Below are 20,012 nucleotides of genomic sequence, written 5' to 3' on the forward strand. Positions count from 1 at the left end.
AATCTGTTTCCTACGTCCCATTCCCGGGGCCCATCACAAGAAGTTACACAGCTCCAGCTCCTGCAATAATAGCTTTCCATGCCACCACAGATTTGCCCGGGCACGCGAAGAACCCCTCTTGGCCGAGTTTTCTCCCGGTCCCCACGGCTCCCCATGGCCCGAATTGTGGGTATTTCCCCCGGGGTCCTTCCCCGGGGAAGATTCCCCTTAGGGCAAAGTAAAGAGAGAGAGAGAGAGAGAGAGAGAGAGAGAGAGAGAGAGGTGTTTGCAGGGTCTGGAAGAGTCTGGCCATACCTCTGTTTTTTGAAAGCTCCTTTTTATACCTACTCCTGATTCATAGTTGCAAATTCATCTTTCCAAGGATACTTTTTCTTTTGACATTTTTTTCTTTCTTCATAGTCTGTTGCCTTTAGGTGCTTTTTCCCTAATTGTTCTCTCTCTCATGTAAGAGGCTTCTTTGGATGTTTCATAACTCCTGGTTGTTTAATCATATTTAATAGCATGGAACTAAAAGAATAACTGCAAGTCTGGATGCATGTGTGGGGTGCTGTGCACATTAACTATGATTTTCACTGTAGAGTTATCCAGCTGGGCAGTTCAGCCAGGACACCTCTGATGTCAGGATCTATTCAGGTCTTTTCACTTGCGCTGGTCAGATGGCACAGAGAAGACTCTTCCAATATTGTTGGATGGGAAGATCTAGCAGCCAGGATTCAGAGAGGAGGATGATGGTCTTTGTAAACACACCATGACTATTTGCTTTGAGTAGGACTCCCTGACATCTATTGTATCCAGTGTCCTTCAGTCCAGAGGCCCCATTTAACATGCCCAAAATAAACAGTGACACACTTACTGAAATCATATATACATTTTAAAAGGACAAAACTTTATATATTTCATTTGCATAACATTTTATTGTTTGCATATTGCATAGCAAAAAGAACAGAGTCACAAGACTCATGGTCTGGCTCAATCACTAACTTGCTGTGTGAACTGGGTAAATCTCAACCTCGCTAACCCCTTATTTCCTCATCTGAAAAATGGAGATGATGATCATACCTACTATATAGGATCATTACAGCCTGAATGAGATAGTTACACTGTCTTCCTCTCAAAGACCTGCTCAAAAAGAATCCATAGTTTGTTACTACTAACCCCTTGTTCATCATCTCCAAGGTAACTGTTAAACGTATTAAGATAATAGGTACCAATGTGATGCTTTAATTTCGAATATTAACAATAGCAGAAAGGAAGAAAACTCAAGAATGGCCCTATCCTTTCTTATCTTTAGAATGCTAGTTTTTGTAATACTTATTTTATACTATCCCATCAGGAATTAAATTTCACTTAAAGATTTTTTTCTTAAACCTACTCAAAATGAAGATCTATGTATGGTAAAAAACTGAAGAATACATGTGTAGTTGCTTTACATTTTCTCCTCTGGCATAGTATATGTAAAATACATATCACGGGCAGTTAAATACTTTTCCCCTCTACATTAGGGATGGTAATATATATGAAGATTAATTTCTTATGCATTATCCCTAATGTAAAAAAAAATCACAGGTATATTATACTGCTTGTCAAGAATACATACACACAGTAGGCACATCTAGACAGATACACTCCTTCTAACAATATTTTGACCATCATCATTATCTTCTGTATGATCCCCTACAACTATATGTAGTTGAAAACAAAAAACTCCCTTTTAAGGCAATTCTGGATAATATTATATTACAAAATACTTGTGTTAAATAAAATTGCATGTATGTACTGAACCTCCAAACACAGCCTTTAACCCCTTAAAGTACTAGTCTTAAAAGGTAAACAAAATTTTTACACATTATAAAAAAATTTAAGCTGCTCTGCAACCCTCCTTTACTAAAAGTTAGATACATTACACCACTCCAGCAAGAGATTAATAAATAAGGATTAAATATTCTATTTTACAAAAACGTACAGAATGGCCAATGTAAAAGTGAAAGGCTTATCTGATAATTTCTTTATCAAATTATGCTTCATTAAGAAGGAATAAAACATAGTATAAAATGAGAAAACTGTCACTAAATTTACCTCTCTGAAGATAATCACAAGTTGTTACCTAAAAATATCAATGGCACCCTTGTTACAAACATTATTTTTTTTTAAAAGACTGTGTTTCCTGGAACTAAAGGACTATTTGTCTCATAGCTTTTATTAAGCAAACTTGAAAAAAACCACCACACAGTGGCAAGAGATAGAATAGCTGTTTCCAGCTACAGAAAATATTGAATCCTACCTTAAAGTACAGATCATTTGAGATATAACTCATAACAATTAAAGCAAATCATAGTATAGTTTGTACTGAATTTCCTCAAGATATTTTTCCTTTCAGTGGAGTATATTCATTTTCTTGTCATTTGAGACCAGTTTCTGTTGCTTAGTAACTATTTTCATGTCCAGCCAAGATGTAAAGATTGCTGTGTGCAGTAGGATTTTCTGTTGGTCTACTTTCCAAAACAACAACCCTGCAATTAAATCAAAACAAAAGTCTCGTTAGAGTAAGAACAGAGATTTAATCTTCAAATACTAACATCAAACTGGAAGAGAGGAATATCATTGTTCATGTTCACACAAGATTACAGAGATCATAGATACATAGTCAAATTGAGCTTTATGTTTTATAGCTTAAAAACAAAACTGAATAAGAATTGATGGATTTATGAAAGTGAAAGTGAAAGTGCAAGTCGCTCAGTTGTGTCCGACTCTTTGTGTCCCCCTATAGTCCATGGAATTCTCCAGGCCAGAATACTGGCATGGGTAGCCTTTCCCTTCTCCAGGGGATCTTCCCAACCCAGGGATCGAACCCAGGTCTCCTGCACTGCAGCAGATCCTTTACCAAGCTAAGCCACAAGGGAAGCCCAAGAATACTGGAGTGGGTAGCCTATCCTTTCTCCAGCGGATCTTCCTGGCCCAGGAATCAAACTGGAGTCTCCTGCATTGCTGGAGGATTCCTTACCAACTGAGCTATCAAAAATATTGAAAACGTTTCAGGATAGTCTCATCTTATTCTAACCAAAAACAAATTTGCTTACTCATACATGTAAACAAAAGTATAATAAAGCTTTAGAATATACATGAACAAGAAGGGGCTGGAGGAAGGGTTAAGAGAATAAAATAGAATTTTAAGAGATACCTACTCACACTGTTCTTTAAGATATCTGAAAAGAATAGTTTTAAATACTATGAAGTGGGGCCATCTCCCTTGTCCCTGGAACAAGGGCAGGGAAAGAGTTCAATGAAAGGACCAATAGGAAGAAAACCCAAAAACCCATCAAGTGTCATATCATAGGTTCTAAACTGTAGGAAGATAGGTTTGAGAACAAAATAATATGCCCATGCAGAAAAAAAAAGTCTAGAAAGGGAAATGGGAGGGGGGAGTTGCATAATACTTGCATTTTTCTAGTGCAGGAATTTCCTACACCTAGCATATTATTACCTTTTAAATGAAAACAACAGAAAAGTAATATATACTTGAATTATGCATTATAAAAAAAGGGGGGGGGAAATAAAATTACCCATAATTCAACTACCCATTATTAATATTCTACAGTGAGTTTTCTTTCCTCCTAGACACTAATACCTATATTTTTTTTTATTTATTTTTTAATACCTGTATTTAAACAATATAGTTTAACAAATCTCTTTAAAAATTAAGACAAAACAAAAACTATGGTTAAGATACATATCTTAAAATCAAGGAGATGCCCAAGTAAGAAGATAACCAGAACAAGGCAATGGTCTGAGAAAAGTAGTTTTTTAGGGCAAACAGTGACAGAAAATGGAAAAACAATATAGAATAGACAAAAAAGGCAATAGATGAAAGAGAAAATTTTACGGGAAGGAGTTGGAAGGAAACAAGTAACTATAAGAAATGCCTTCTGATGCCTTTCTTCTATGAAAAGGAATTTTCTCTTACCATATTTTACCGGAGTGCCAGGATCACTGGATGATTTACAGTTCTTCTGTCAGCCCTTCCTTTCAGAGAAGCGAAGAGCCTCCCATTCTAGCGTCATTTACCATGTGGTCCTCAAATTTCTTTTTTGCAGAACTAGTTACTAGGTTGTCATGCTCTGTGGACTTGCCTTTACTACTAAGGTAGCTGTCATTTCCCAAAAATCCTTTTCCTCCTTACAAAAGTGTCTTTAAAATTTTTATGGAGGTATAACTCCAATTCTTCCCTCTTTCCTTAAGTGTATAATATTTAAGCAATGATGTGACTAGACTGAACTTGAAGACCAGAGGTTCTTGATCTTTTGCTGCAGTTAACAACTCTTGGTGGGAAAATGAGTATTTTACTCATTGCAGAGGTATACAATATAGATTCTGAAGAACAAAAACTATAAATTTTTTTCATAAGAGGGCATAGTTTTGAAACTTATCTTTCATTTTGATCACAAAGAACACGTAATTCCTTCTGCTTTAGAACGAGCTCAGAGACTGACTCAAATATCTTCTGATATATAAAGTTAAAGTCACAAGGTGCACATTCTGTTGGATTTATGTAGTAACATTTAACAGAAGTTAACATGCCAGGAAGAAATGATAAAAACAAAAGACCAACAAATATATCATGCAACTAGGGACATAAATATCTATGTTAACACATTCTGTCTTGGCTGAGTATAACTATCTCTAGAATCATGATCCTCACACACTAATAAAAAAAGCTTCCTTAACTGACTGACTAAAATATTTCTCTCTCAATCAAGATACAGGGAAATTTCTCTAAGATTCTGAGGCCTCTAAGAGTTTCATTTAACATACACAAAAATAAATGAAAACACCAAACAAAAACAAACGTGTAAATACAGAGTGGCAACCAGAGGGAAGAGGTAGGGATGGTGGGAGAGCGAAACAGGTAAAGGGGATCAACTGTATGGTGACGGAAGGAAACGCAGCTTCTGGTGGTGAGCGCACCGAAGAGCACAGAACTAGAGATACACAGCTGCATACATGAAACCTGTATAAATATTATAAACCAACTTTCCTTTAAGAAAATACATATATTGAAAAAAAAAGTTTTGTTTGAAATACAATCAGAGGTGACAGTGCAAGTAAAAATACAATTGCTGAACTCCTTTGGTAATAAAACAACCAAACTATTACCTGTCTGATCCTAATAAGCGGAAAACTCTTGTTTCATCTGAAATCTCCTGGGTAACCTATGAGAGAAAATACCCATCAGTAGTATCTTATTCCCCATATTATTTAAATAATAATTTAAAAATCATTTAGCTAGAGCAATTATTGACCAGAATGATAGTTTTTTAGATTCAATTCTTCAAAAGGAAAAAATTTTACTAAGTTTTCTGGACTGCTATTAGAAACAAATCAATATGTATGGGGTATGCGCCAGGCACTTTACTTAGAACTCTTTATGATATGTATTATCATTCCCATATTATTAAAGACTCAGAGAACTAATGTAACTTGGGAGATCCAAGATTTGAATATAAGTCTGCTAGGCTGCACAGCCCCTACAGTGCAGATGCTTGAGGTGGCGTCCCAGGGCCCACCTGATTTCAGCAGAGCTCCGACAGACATTCCCATGCACCAGTGTCTTACGTCTGTGTACCAGTGGTATTCCTCTGCTTTGTCTTCTCCAAAACTAAAGAAAGTGCTCAGACATGCACAGTTACTATTCCAAAGTGTGGGCAGTTTATACTTCTGGGGGCAGCTCTTCACTAACAGGGCCCAGCAGTTGGTGTATAAACACACTTGCATCCCCACCTTACAGTGAGCTGAATCTGAGGTATGTCCCACACTGTCCCTCAGTAGTCCCTATGGGATTTATTAACTGTGCTTTTGTTGGCTTTTTGCCTTTCTCCATCTTACATTCCTCACTTTATCACTTGTTTTCTGGGATCTACTCCCAAATAAATTACTTGCCACTTGGATCCTTGTTTCAGGGTCAGCTTTTGGAGGAACCCAAACTATGACAATGTAAATATAAAATAAATATTAAAAATAAAAAAATTTTATTTCCGTTTTTGGGGCTGTGCTGGGTCTTTGCTGTTGTGTGGGCTTTTCTCTAGTTGTGGTGAATGGAGGGCTACTCTCTAGTTACACAGACTTCTCATTGTGGTGGCTTCTTCTGTTTTGGAGCATGGGTTCTAGAGCATGCGGGCTTTAGGGGTTGCCACATGTGGGCTCAGTGGTTGTGGCTCGCAGGCTCTAGAGCACAGGTTCAGTAGTTGTGGCTCATGGGCTTAGCTGCTCCGTGGAATGTGGGATCTCCCCAGATCAGGGATTGAACCCGTGTCTCCTGCACTGGCAGGTGGATTCTTTACCAATGAGCCACCAGGCAAGCCCTGGAACTAATGAACTTGAATCAGAAAATATATCTGGTGCTATACTAGGTGGAGCTGATTTTCAGAGTATGAAGTTCAGAAATGTTCCAATCATTGTGGACTGGAGTGGCTGAATATTATATTATGATTATTCCAGCTAGGCCCAAATTGAAGGATGAGAACAAAACAAGAAAGAAAAAGGTAAGCAAGATGATGTAACAGAAGAAGCAGAATTCACACCTGATATAATGAAGTATTCCCATCTCTTTAGGAATTTTCCAGTTTACTGTGATCTACACAGTCAAAGGCTTTGGCATAGTCAAAAAAGCAGAAATAGATGTTTTTCTGGAACTCTCTTGCTTTTCGATGATCCAGTGGATGTTGACAATTTGACCTCTGGTTCCCCTGACTTTTCTAAATCCAGCTTGAACATCTGGAAGTTCATGGTTCATGTATTGTTGAAGCCTGTCTTGGACAATTTTGAGCATTACTTTGCTAGCGTGTGAGATGAGTGCAACTGTTGCTGTAGTCTTGAGCATTCTGTGGCATTGCCTTTCTTAGGGACTGGGTTGAAAACTGACCTTTTCCAGTCCTCTGGCCACTGCTGAGTTTTCCAAATTTGCTGGCACATTGAGTGCAGCACTTTCACAGCATCACCTTTTAAGGATTTGAAATAGCTCAACTGGAATTCCATCACCTCCACTAGCATTGTTCGTAGTGATGCTTCCTAAGGCCCACTTGACTTCGCATTCCAGGATGTCTGGCTTGAGGTGAGTGATCATAACCATCATGGTTATCTGGGTCATGAAGATCTTTTTTGTATAGTTCTTCTGTGTATTCTTGCCACCTCTTCTTAATATCGTCTTTCTGTTAGGTCCATACCAATTCTGTCCTTTATTGAGTCCATCTTTGCATGAAATGTTCCCTTGGTATCTCTAATTTTCTTGAAGAGATCTCTAGTCTTTTGCACTGTATTGTTTTCCTCTATTTTTTTGCACTGATCACTGCGGAAAGCTTTCTTTTCTCTGTATGCAGGTCAGGGAGCAACAGTTAGAATTGGACATGGAACAACAGACTGGTTCCAAATAGGAAAAGGAGTACGTCAAGGCTGTATATTGTCACCCTGCTTATTTAACTTATATGCCGAGTACATCATGAGAAATGCTGGGCTGGATGAAGCACAAGCTGGAATCAAGATTGCCGGGAGAAATATCAATAACCTCAGATATGCAGATGAGACCACCCTTATGGCAGAAAGTGAAGAAGAACTAAAGAGCCTCTTGATGAAAGTGAAAGAGGAGAGTGAAAAAGTTGGCTTAAAGCTCAACATTCAGAAAACTAAGATCATGGCATCTGGTCCCATCACTTCACGGCAAATAGATGGAGAAACAGTGGAAACAGTGGCAGACTTTATTTTCTTGGGCTCCAAAATCACTGCAGATGGTGATTGCAGCCATGAAATAAAAAGACACTTACTCCTTGGAAGAGAAGTTATGGCCAACCTAGACAGCATATTAAAAAGCAGAGACATTACTCTGCCAACAAAGGTCCATCTAGTCAAGGTTATGGTTTTTCCAGTAGTCATGTATGGATGTGAGAGTTGGACTGTAAAGAAAGCTGAGCGGCGAAGAATTGATGCTTTTGAACTGTGGCGTTGGAGAAGACTCTTGAGAGTCCCTTGGACTGCAAGGAGACCCAACCAGTCCATTCTAAAGGAAATCAGTCCTGAATGTTCATTGGAAGGACTGATGTTGAAGCTGAAACTCCAACACTTAGGCCACCTGATGTGAAGAACTGACTCACTGGAAAAGACCCTGATGCTGGGAAAGATTGAAGGTGGGAGGAGAACGGGACGACAGAGGATGAGATGGTTGGATGACATCACTGACTCAATGGTTTGGGTAGGCTCCGGGAGTTGCTGACGGACAGGGAGGCCTGGCGTCCTGCAGTCCATGGGGTCGTAACGAGTCGGACATGACTGAGCAACTGAACTGAACTGATAGTGAAGTATATTCTACAGATTTCTAACCACAGGACTGACACAATGAAAACAGCACTTAAGGACAATCAATCTTATGGCAGTAAATAGGACTGTAGGCTTCATTAAATGCAGGGGTTTGGTGACATTTAGTGACACAGGTCAGTAACTAGATAAACTGAAGACAGCTGATTTATGTCATTTTTACTTGGAAGCATTCTAATTCTGAATTCATGTAAGAGGTGGAAATAGTTGTAAGTCCATAAATGTGTGAGACCTTGGTGTAACAGAACTACATAGGTACTCACACAAATGGGAAACCTCTTTGCTAGAATTAATCTCTCAAGGGGGGAGCCTAAGTCCCATCTCCTACATGAAATGTATCCTGATGATCTCAGTAGAAGTGATTTTTGGAAACCCTTCACCATCTACATGGTTTCCCTGGTGGCTCAGATGGTAAAGCATCTGTTTACAGGGTGGGAGACCTGGGTTTGATCCGCTGTAGAAGGAAATGGCAACGCACTCTAGTACCCTTGCCTGGAAAATCCCACGGACAGAGGATCCTGGTAGGCTACAGCCCATGGGGTCGCAGAGTTGGACACGACTGAGCGACTTCACTCACTCACCGTCTAGGCTCTGCCACTGAACTAGCTCTGTAACTCTCATTAAGTTACTTAACTTCTCTCTGCCTGTAAAATGGGGAATATGAACAGTATCTAACCTTACTCTGCCATGCCTTCCTCCAGGGGATCTTTCCAACCCAGGGATAGAATCCAGGTCTCCCACATTACAGGTGGATTCTTTACTATCTGAGCCACCAGGGAAGCCCAATCATACTTTGAATGGTACTTAAAAATCCTACTATCCTACTTGCCTTCACTAAACTAATATTTGTAAAGTGCCTGGAACATAGATATTACAAGGGTTTGACATTATTCATAATTATATTATGTCTTCAATGCTCTAATAATAACAGCATCCTAAATGTATTTGGTAAGCAATAAATATTTAGTAAGTGGGCTAATTTTCTTAGATTTTCCTTAGTCCTGTAATTCAATACATATTAACTTAGAATTCTAAATATAATATTAAAAAAGAAGCTCTACATTTATAGACTATGGAGAAGGCTTATTACCTTTAGAAAAGTTTAGTAAGCTTAGCGACCATATTTATAAATTACAAATAAGAGGACTGCAATTGTGTAAACTCGTGTTTGACTATTCCTTTGGCCACTGAGAATACAATAAATACAAAACTGGACATTTTTTGAAGGGAAAATACTAGCAATTTTGTTCTACTGGCACTAAAGGCACTAAACATAGCAATGTGGGTTCAGGGAGAAAATGCATAAAATGAATATTTCAACATTTAAAATCTTTAGTGAGAATCACTGGAGATAATTTGAGAAATCTTACCTCATCCGATTTGAAGCTTTTACCCTGCATTCCATGTTTCCAGAAAGCCAATACACTGTCTTGAAGGCATACTAAAAAGGATAAGGGAGAACAGGACTAAAATAAGGCACAGAGTACTGCATTATTCATTTTCCTTGACTGTTTTTAATCAATGATAATGTAAGGTTACTTGGTGTTTGGTGCAAAATTCCACTGTCTAGACCATTAGTTCCCAACATTTTTGTGGCTAAGACATGCCAAAGCTCAAATAATGTATTGAGGCAGTGTCACAGAAGTTGTCTTAAGATATATTATAACAGGCATTTATTTAAAAATGGGCTAACTTCTAATGAGTGGATATCAGCACATTAATTTTTCTTTCATATACTATCTTTTGTCTTATAAGGGTAAACAAAAAAATAAGAACATATAATTGCTTTTTTTGGATAAAACACCTGATTATTTAAATACTACCATATATTTAGAAGTAGCTATTAAGGAAGCATCTTTTATTTATGCTCACATTTTCCCTAATACAAAATTAATTTTCAAAAATAACCCTGTCTCAAAATCTAACCGCACATTGAGTATTTTTGATCTGTGAACCAATTCTTATTGGAGGGGCTAGGCGCTCTCAGCTACAATATTCCCCACTCTTGCCCCAGCCCCATCAGGCCTCTGGAGCCCCCTGGAACATGCCCTGGGCTCGTAGGACTTGCTGCCTACAAGGGTGTTCACAGAGCTGAGCCAAGCTTGCTCACCTTCTTGATGGCTTTGGATTCAGTAATGACCCACTTTAGCAGGGCCCAAAGTGTGGCCACCCCATGACATGCTATGTCCCCTCCTGCTCCTCATCCGTCTCCCACGACTCCCTGAGGTGGCTGCAGGCTGGACGGAAGCCTGTTCTCCCCGTGCCTTGTCCATTGCTGTGTCTTGCCTGGTGCCAAGCACAGTCTGGACCCACTGAGGCACACATACGGGGTCACTTGTGGTTTACAAACAGAGGGAGTAAGAATGAGGAAAAGAACCAAGCTAATTGTTGAAGAGTTAGCCATATGCCCTGTACCAGGCAAGGTGATGAGAGAAAGTGATTGAAATTTATCACACCTCTTACTGAATACTGACTCCGTAGAAAGTTAATGTAAGAATATTCTGGAGACATAATTTAGCTCAATAAACATAATTTTACAGTGACAAGTCATACAAATTTCACTAACCATGAAATGAAAAAACAGATACTGGTTCTATTTTTAAAAGGTGACTTAAAGGGACTCTTTTTCCCTAGGAGGATCCTTGAAATTATTCCAAGATTCATTGGAAAGAAGAGATTGTAGCCTAGGAGGAACAAACTTTTGTAGAACAACTAAAATTTCCTAAAACATCTGGCACATATGAGAAAGCTGAGATACAAGTGTGTTTCAGTTAAAATTAAGAGAATCTAAAGATCTATATGTTGGAATCTCTATTGAAAATATTAAATCTTAGGAACTAGTATGCAATATCCAGAATACAAAGGCGTAAAAGAAGAAACTATTTCCAAAATTCCTTTTGTCATAGCATCTACAGAAAGTTTAGGTTTTTCACTTAAGAAAATTAAAATTTCCAATCATAAGCAAAGTATTTATATGTGAGATGTTTACCTAGAGGGATAAATACACTTTGAGATAGGTTTAAAACTGCATTTGAGAAAACATTAAAATATTAAGAATAAACAGAAAATTTTCTAAATAGTGAGAAACATGTTTTAAAAAGTTATATATACTTAACCTTAAAATACACATTTTTTTGGCCTAAATAAAAATCAATTTTGATTAACTGTTTTTGACTTATGGTAGAACCATATTATAAACTATTCAAAATGTTCCCACCTACAGTATTTTTTCATAAGTCCTATTACCCCTGAGGAAAATACTTACTGACATTAATCAGTAAGAATGCAAAAATAATAATTTTTTTATCATAAAATCAATGATATTACAGAGTTAAACACTCATTGACAAGAAAGTAAATTCAAATGCCATAGTAGTATTTTCCAGATTCTGTGGGAAACTAGCTATTTATATTTAAATAGACCTAAAAGCAAAACCATCAACACACACCAACCAGAATCTTACAAGGCAAAGAATTCTAACACTGTTAATCACATCACACAAATACCTTCATGATTTGGAAAGAACTGGAAGAAGTATAATTTACTTGATGCAGCAAAAGGAACAATATACAGAAATTTAAGAAATGATTTCATGTCTTAAATATTCAAGAAACAACAATAAAAGATTATTATGAAAAAAAAAAAAGATTATTATGGTCCAGATCTGCACTGTCTAATATGATATGAACAAGCCATGTGTGGCTACTTACATCAAATTTTAGATTAATTAAAATTAAAAAAATTAAAATGTAGCACCAGCCACGCTTTAAGTACTTAACAAGTATGGTAATGACTACTGTATTTACGAACACAGAGAACATTTCTATACCAAATCAATTTCTATGAGACAGTGCTGGTCTAGGTAACCCCTAAGAACAAAAGGATAAAAAAACCAAGCTGTCTAAATGCATTATTTTAAAAAGGAGACTTACCTACAGATTCAATGCGAAAATCAAAACTTAGCTCAGAGGCCAGTTTCTTACTTGATTTTAGTTTTCCTTGTAGATTTACAATTTTTACAAATTCTTAGAAAAGAAAAAACAAGTCAAGACTGGAAATACAAATTTGTTAAAATAAATGTAACTTGATATATGGATTTTACATGGATATTTTACATGGATATACCTTACCTTACCTTAATAAAGTTAAATTACTTCTCTTTGATTCAAGCATGCTCAGTGAAAAACTGTCATTGATATGTTCTATACAAGTAAGGCCTCCTTTGTAAATGCAGTTCCATTACTATTTTTTTTTAAGTTATTGAACACTTACATTCTGATTTTTTTAAAGTGCAGTGTTTCTTTAATAGTGGTTACCTTGGTGCCTAAATATTCAGCAATATGAGCTGATTTTTCCCCCTTACAAATTACATAACGTATAAGTAATATAGTAGTAATTCTTAACTTTAGTATGTAATTAACATTCTACAGAAGTACAAGGGATGAAAAGATGGTACTTTCAAGAGTCAATTTCTTTGTAAGTAAACTGTGGGATACACAGTATCTGTAAATAATTCTATTTCCCTTTTGTCCATTTGTTTCTTAATTTAACCATCTCTGACTTGAAAGATATTTTCTCTCTGCAGTACTTCCTCATTTGTCTATCATGATTTGTGATTATAGGCCTATCTCTATTGTGGCTTGGTAAAACTGCTTTATGCTGTATAGTTGACAAATAACTTTTTCTGCTCCCTTAAGAAAAAAAAAAAAACAACTGAAGAAAGTCAACTTTCCATTTACCATGAATAACTGGGAAATGGAAGGCTTAGTTAATCAAAGGTTTAAATTTTTTTTTGACAAAATACATAAATGAACAAAATGAAAGCTAAGTACGATTTATTATCTTTGGATGGCTCAGAAGGTATTTAGGGGTTTAATGTTAAAGGTTAAACATTATTACAATTAAATTTTGATCATCTTTTTATTTGATTAATCAGTACTGAGCTTTCTACTTGTTTTGAGTAAAAAAGAATTCACTGAATTCATTTAAAAGTAACCAAAAAAACACTCCAATCTCATCAGTATTCAAAGAATCAAAAGTACTTAAGGGATAATGGGCAAAGGAAACATTGTGGGATTTGGTTTACTTATCTATAATATTAGATGATCTTTATGAGTCTATAAGGCAAATCCACAAGGGAATGCTTTAGAGAAGAGAAATTAAGACAAAAATATGGCAAATTCAGTAGTGGAACAATTTAAAAAATAACCCTAAATATCAAAAGGAAGCTTTAATACTTTTCAAATACTGGAATGAATCAAACTACAGAGAATATTGCCAAGTTTCAAATATAATTCCAAGTCTGGGCGAATTTCATTTGCAGGATTCATTGCATTCAAGTAAAGAAACTATGTTTTAGGAATTAGAGTGCTTCATTTGAAAAACTGAAAAAACTTGTTAAAGTTTTTCTGCTTCTCCACTGCACATATAGCACAATATACATCTATCAATAACATCTCTCCCTACATTAAAAGAATTACAAGTACAGGTAAAGATCTCAAATCTATTTGTACATTAGAATATTACACTGACAGGATTCTAAAAGTTTATGTTATATAAGTGATCATATTAGTATAATCTTCTATTTTTTCATTAATTACAATGATTTACAAAAAAAGTCTCAGAATAGTTTATACAGAATTTTACCCCAAGATTATGGCAAACTGTTTTAATATCGTTGTCCCTTGGTATCCACAGGGGATTGGTTCCTGTACCCCTCAAGGAGATCAAAATCCACTGGTGCTCGAGTCCCTTATATAAAATGGCCTAGTGTTTGCATATAACCAATACATATCTCTCCATAGAGTTTAATATTTTAGAGTATTTTTTATTGAAATATATCTGATTTACAATATTGTGTGAGTTTCAGGTGTACGGCACACCGATTCAGTTATATGAACGTGTATATGTATGCTCAGTCACTTCAGTCGTGTCCAGCTCTTTGCAACCCCATGGACTGCAGCCCACCAGGCTCCTCTGCCCATGGGATTTTCAAGGCAAGAATACTGGAGTGGGTTGCCATGCCCTCCTCCAGGAGATCTTCCCGACCCAAGGATCGAACAGGCATCTCCTGCCTCTCCTTCACTGCAGGCAGATTCTTTACCACTGAGCCACGGGGGAAGCCCACTTATGCGTGTGGGGGTATATATATATCTACATATATATATATTATTTTCAGATTCTTTTCCCTTATAGGTTATACATAATATTGAGTATAGTTCCCTGTGCTATGCAGTAGGTCCTGGATTACTTACAATACATTAACACAATACAAAAGCTGTGTAAATAGTTGTGAGGCACTCATCAAATTCAGGTTTGTTTTTTTGAGCTTTCTAGAATTTTTTTCTGAATATTTTCAATCTATGGTTGATAAAAGGATGTGGAACCCATGGATACAGAGGGTCGACTATACAATGTCTCCAAGTCGGCCAAACAAAATAAAGAAAACGGTCACAGAGGACAGTATTGACAAACAGATCAATTAATTACCATATATGTAACTAATTTACATTTTTCATCAATAAAACACGGCTACTTAAGGTGGAAAATTCAAAATCTACTCTACTGATTCTACTAGAATCTAGTTCATGAAAAGGTATGTTATATCAAGTAGTATACTTAGAATAAACTTTATTTTTTTTTTTCAGCAGTGCCCCCATCTCCAGAGCAGAATAAGCTTTAAAATAGTACTTACTGTCCAAACACACTAAAACAGTATCTCTCTCCAACTGTGTTACGTGAATGGAATCTAACTGTTGGTTGCCTTGGGGGAAAAGAAAAAAGGTTACAGTTATATAATATGCTTTAAAAATCAGAACTTAGAAAAGAAACACAAATTCTGATTTTTTTTCTATGATTTTAAACTAGCCTTTGAAGTTTAACACGAAAATTATATTTTGCAATTATCTTCTCAAAAAACGTATTTAAGTCAATTTAAAAAACAAAGTCTTAAGCAAGGCTAACTGAGAAAGGATCAATATTATATTTAATTAATACCTTGGCTAGTTCCAGAAAGGTGTATTACAAAAATAAAATGAAGCAAATGGTAAATATGGGGAAGGAAGTAAGATGCATGTTATACAGTGATTAGATTTTGCTCTGCATTTTATAGTAGCCAATGAGACTATGAAAACAAAATCAATCAGGTGGGTCACAGTGTCTCTGAGATAAAAAAATAACATGTCAGTAATTCAGAAAAAGCAAAAGTATTAATGAAACTATGATCAGAGAGCAATTTTTGTGGTTACTGGGGTGTGAGTGTAGGTTGGAGTTCCTTTATTAACAGAACACCAGTTGACATAATAAACAATACTGTCAACAGTATCTTTGCAGGAAGCAACTTTCATTACTTTGCTGATAAACATCTGCTAATATAAGTGATGACATTTTTGCAAAACATTTTTGGTAAAACTATTTTAGCCACTCAGATTGTGTGAATGGTTTAGGTGAAACTATGCAAAGATTTTAGATTATTTAGAGCATTCATTCTTAACTACATCTTTTGGGAAAACCGATAGATCCTTTCTCTTAAAAACTGCCCACCTGAGCATACACACAAAATCTTACACACTATTTTGAGGTATTTGTGGACCTTCCAAAATCCATACATAGTGAAGAATCCAGATGTACAGAATTGGTAAGGTGGTGTTTCTCAGGCAATATTCCAAAAAAAAAAAAAAAATAGCTTTTCTCAATAAATTTATGTTCACATATTTATTCAACATACAGTTATTATGTGCTGATGGTAATTACTAAGCACCATTCTTGTAGAAAAGGATACTGCAACAATTAATCAAAATAAGACTAAGAGAGTCTTGGAGTAGGAGTTCATTTTAATTGTTGAAACTGTTGTCAAGTCAAGGTATGGTCTCAGTAATCAACATAGCTGGAAATGATTAGCAATCATTTGTGAAAGTGGAGAAACCTAATAAGGACAATCTCTGCTTTAGGGTGATTTGAATGTATACTCTCAGAATTCTAGCTCTCCTTGGGAAGTAATTTTGGGTCTGCTGTAATTTTAGCCTAGACTGTGTTATAAGTGTATAGAACAGTATGCCTCTGGCATTAAAAGGCAAACAACCCCTCACCCCTGCAAATGCACAAAAGGACTCATTGAATGCCCAGCCTTAAACAATTTAACCTCCTAACACAACATACAAAAGAAAGTGGTTTGCAACACTTACATTAAATAGTCATATGAAATAACTTTCTCTATATTATTATTATATATGAACAACTTATAAACAAGTTGGGGCTGCCTGCCAAACAAGATCTTGGTTTTAAAATGAACAGAACCTATAACCCTTCTTTTTAGTAGTAAGTATCTAATAGGAACACATTTCTATTTGGCTTGCTTATATTTCACGATAATAAAACAAGGCCATTTGCACCTTCCTGTTAGCTATACCATGAAGGTATGCATCTAACTCAACCAAAAGCATTAACAAATTAGAAAGAAAAATGAGTGCTGGGGGTGGGGGGTGGGGAGGATAGGGGGAGGGTAAAGAATATATGCCTATTTTATTCTACTGGAAATTATGACCAGGTGCACAAAGACAGTGATAATAGTCCAAGGCATGCTGGAACTGGCTTGTACTGGACTGATAAATTTTCAGAAATTTTGCAAGTCAGATGACATTAAGTTGGTATTTTGAAACTAGCTGTGGTGAGAACATTTATACCACAGAATATACAGGCAACTGCTATAAACGAGGCTTCTTTGCACCCCAAGAGTCTGTTGTTAAACATTTACTAGAACGCTAGTGAGGTCATACTGATTCTTATTCTGAAAGTGACATTAGTGTAGTTCTACATTAACTTCAATAGCTGGGATGTATAAAGAGTTCTTATAATTTAGCCTAAAGATGATCAAAAGCCAAAGATACTTAATAAAAACTTATGATAACTTATAATAGACTTCTTCTCAAGGTGATAAAAAGGGGTCAGTAATGAAATAGCTGTAACTAAAGCTTGCTTGATTTCATATGTAGAAATGGCTTGTAAACCTGGGGTGACAATACACTAGTACAACAAAAACAGTAAATGGGCAAAATGAAGACCTTCATTTTACTAATTTTTAATAAATTCTTGACTGATTTGTTCCAATTTTAAAGTTTGAAAATAAACTTCCCAATCTTTTCAGAGCTTTCACTGAGACATGTTTGATAAAATTCTAGGCTAACAAACCATTCTCAGAAAATGCAAGAGATATTATATTCCCTGTAACTTTAAATGGTAATGCTTGGAGGCCACACATGCGAAGCTTCTATTTAAGTCTGAAAAGTACTAGACTCAATGATTTTAGGAAGTGTAGGGAGAAAAACTGATTTTTAAAAAAGTAAATTTCTTTGCATGAGAAGTTGATAAAATCTGAAAACTATCTTAGAAAACTTATTTATTTAGTAAGTCCAAATATTAACTGACAACAACTAAGACTTTTAAATGCTGGGAATCATTAAAATTTTTCTTGGTAACAACACTTTGTATGTATCAAATTGCCTCTGGCAAACAGAGATCATAAACTATATGTACATGATCCTCTGCACTTACTTGGGAAACTATTAGAAAGCCCATGCAGGTTGAACCTGTTCTGCTTCTTCTATAGACAAAAGCATTAATACTTTAACATAAAGTAAAAAACACTTACCAGCACCAATTTCTGTAAACCATGAGGATGCAGAGTTCAAGTTGATTGTCTCAAACTGAACTACCTGATTTAATTCGGTGCCTTTGCTAATAGCTACACAGACCATAGGATATTCCTGTTCTGGTATTACCAGCATTTCAAAAACATTCAAAGGACTTGGCAAAGGAAAATCAAAGTGCTGCAAGAAAAAAGGAGCATAATTTAGAAATAATCTCTTCATTCATTCTGTTGCTGAATAAATTCAACAGAAAGGCTTTCATTTTTTCGATTGATCTGAGTCTAAGAAATGACTCCCTCTTACTGGCACAAAAACAGACATACAGATCAATGGAACAGAATAGAGAGCCTAGAAATAAATCCACAGACCTATGGTCAACTAATCTACGACAAAGCAGCATTATGAAAGTGGGACAGCCTCATGTAAATCAATGAGGTTAGAACACTCCCTCTTACCATATACAAAAATAAACTCAAAATAGCTTAAAGACTCACAAAAATTGTAGCAATATTTTCTTAGATCAGTCTTCTAAGTCAAATAAATAAATTAAAAAAATAAAAATAAACAAGTAGGACCTAATCAAACTTAAAAGCTTTTGCATAGCAAAGGAAACCATAAATAAAACCAAAAAAGGAAATGTACAGAATGGGAGAAAATATTTGTAAATGATATGAACAAGGGCTTAATTTCCAAAGTACACATACAGTTCATATAACTCAATATCAAAAAAATAAAAAACCCAATCAAAAATGGGCAGAAGACCTAAACAGACATTTCCCCAAAGAGGACATACAGATGGCTACTAGGCACATGAAAAGATGCTCAAAACAGCTGATTATTAGAGAAATACATATCAAAACTACAATGAGGTACCACCTCACACCAATTGTTAATGGCCACTATTAAAAAGTCTAGAAATAATAAATGCTGGGGAGGGTTTGGAGGAAAGAGAACACTCCTACACTACTGGTAGGAATGTAAATTGGTGCAGTCACTATGGAGAACAGTATGGAGGTTCCTTAAAAAACAGAAAGGTGAGCTTTCATATGATCCTGCAATCCTACTCCTGGGAATATCCTGGAAAATATGAAACTAATTTGAAAAGATACATGCACCCCAGCATTCACAGCAGCACCATCTATAACAGCCAAGGCATGGGAACAATCCAAGTGCACATCAACAGATGACTGGCATAAGACGTGCTGTATATAGTCAATGGAGTATTATTCAGCCATAAAAAGAATGAAACGCTGCCATTGCAGCAACATGGATGGACCTAGACAATATCATGCTTAGTCAAGCAAGTCGGACAAATAATACACAATATCACTTATATGTGGAATCTAAAAAATAATACAAATGAATCTATATACAAAACAGAAACAGACAGACATAAAAAACAAAGAAGGAAGGGAGTGGGGAATGGATAAATAAGAAGTAGATAGATGGTAGCGATAACCCTATATGCAAAACAGAAAAAGAGACACAGAAGTACAGAACAGACTTTTGAACTCTGGGGGAGAACGTGAGGGTGGGATGTTTTGAAAGAACAGCATGTATATTATCTATGGTGAAACAGACCACCAGCCCAGGTGGGATGCATGAGTCAAGTGCTTGGGCCTGGTGCACTGGGAGGACCCTGAGGAGTCGGGTGGAGAGGGAGGTGGGAGGGGGGATCGGGATGGGGAATACGTGTAACTATATGGCTCATTCATGTCAATGTATGACAAAACCCACTGAAATGTTGTGAAGTGATTGGCCTCCAACTAATAAAATAATACTTATAGTCAAAAAAATAAATAAATAAAAAAAAAAAAAGAAGAAGTACAGAATCTACATGTTCAAACTACTATACAAAAATACATATGCAATAAGGATTTATTGTGTAACATGGGGCCTATATTTAATACCTTTAATAATCTATAATGAAAATAATGTGAAAAAAGAAATACACAACTGAACATTTTGCTCTATACCTGAAACACAATATCATATTAAAAAAAATGACTA

General features: G+C 36.0%; 1 protein-coding gene across 1 annotated transcript in view; it reads right to left on the reverse strand.

Moving 5' to 3' along the window:
* Positions 1-865: 865 nt before the first annotated feature.
* The window catches only part of MAP4K5 (mitogen-activated protein kinase kinase kinase kinase 5), a 113,554-nt gene continuing 94,407 nt past the window's right edge, over positions 866-20,012 (reverse strand). Inside the window, exons 28-33 of the mRNA XM_065940407.1 lie at positions 18,005-18,182; positions 15,053-15,121; positions 12,291-12,383; positions 9,729-9,799; positions 5,152-5,207; positions 866-2,510 (exon numbers count right to left, since the gene is read on the reverse strand). Of these exons, the coding sequence (XP_065796479.1) occupies positions 2,423-2,510; positions 5,152-5,207; positions 9,729-9,799; positions 12,291-12,383; positions 15,053-15,121; positions 18,005-18,182 (555 nt within the window). The 3' untranslated portion in view covers positions 866-2,422. The remainder of the gene's footprint in view (positions 2,511-5,151; positions 5,208-9,728; positions 9,800-12,290; positions 12,384-15,052; positions 15,122-18,004; positions 18,183-20,012) is intronic.

Source organism: Muntiacus reevesi, chromosome 7, assembly GCF_963930625.1.
Source record: "Muntiacus reevesi chromosome 7, mMunRee1.1, whole genome shotgun sequence".
Lineage (NCBI taxonomy): Eukaryota > Metazoa > Chordata > Mammalia > Artiodactyla > Cervidae > Muntiacus > Muntiacus reevesi.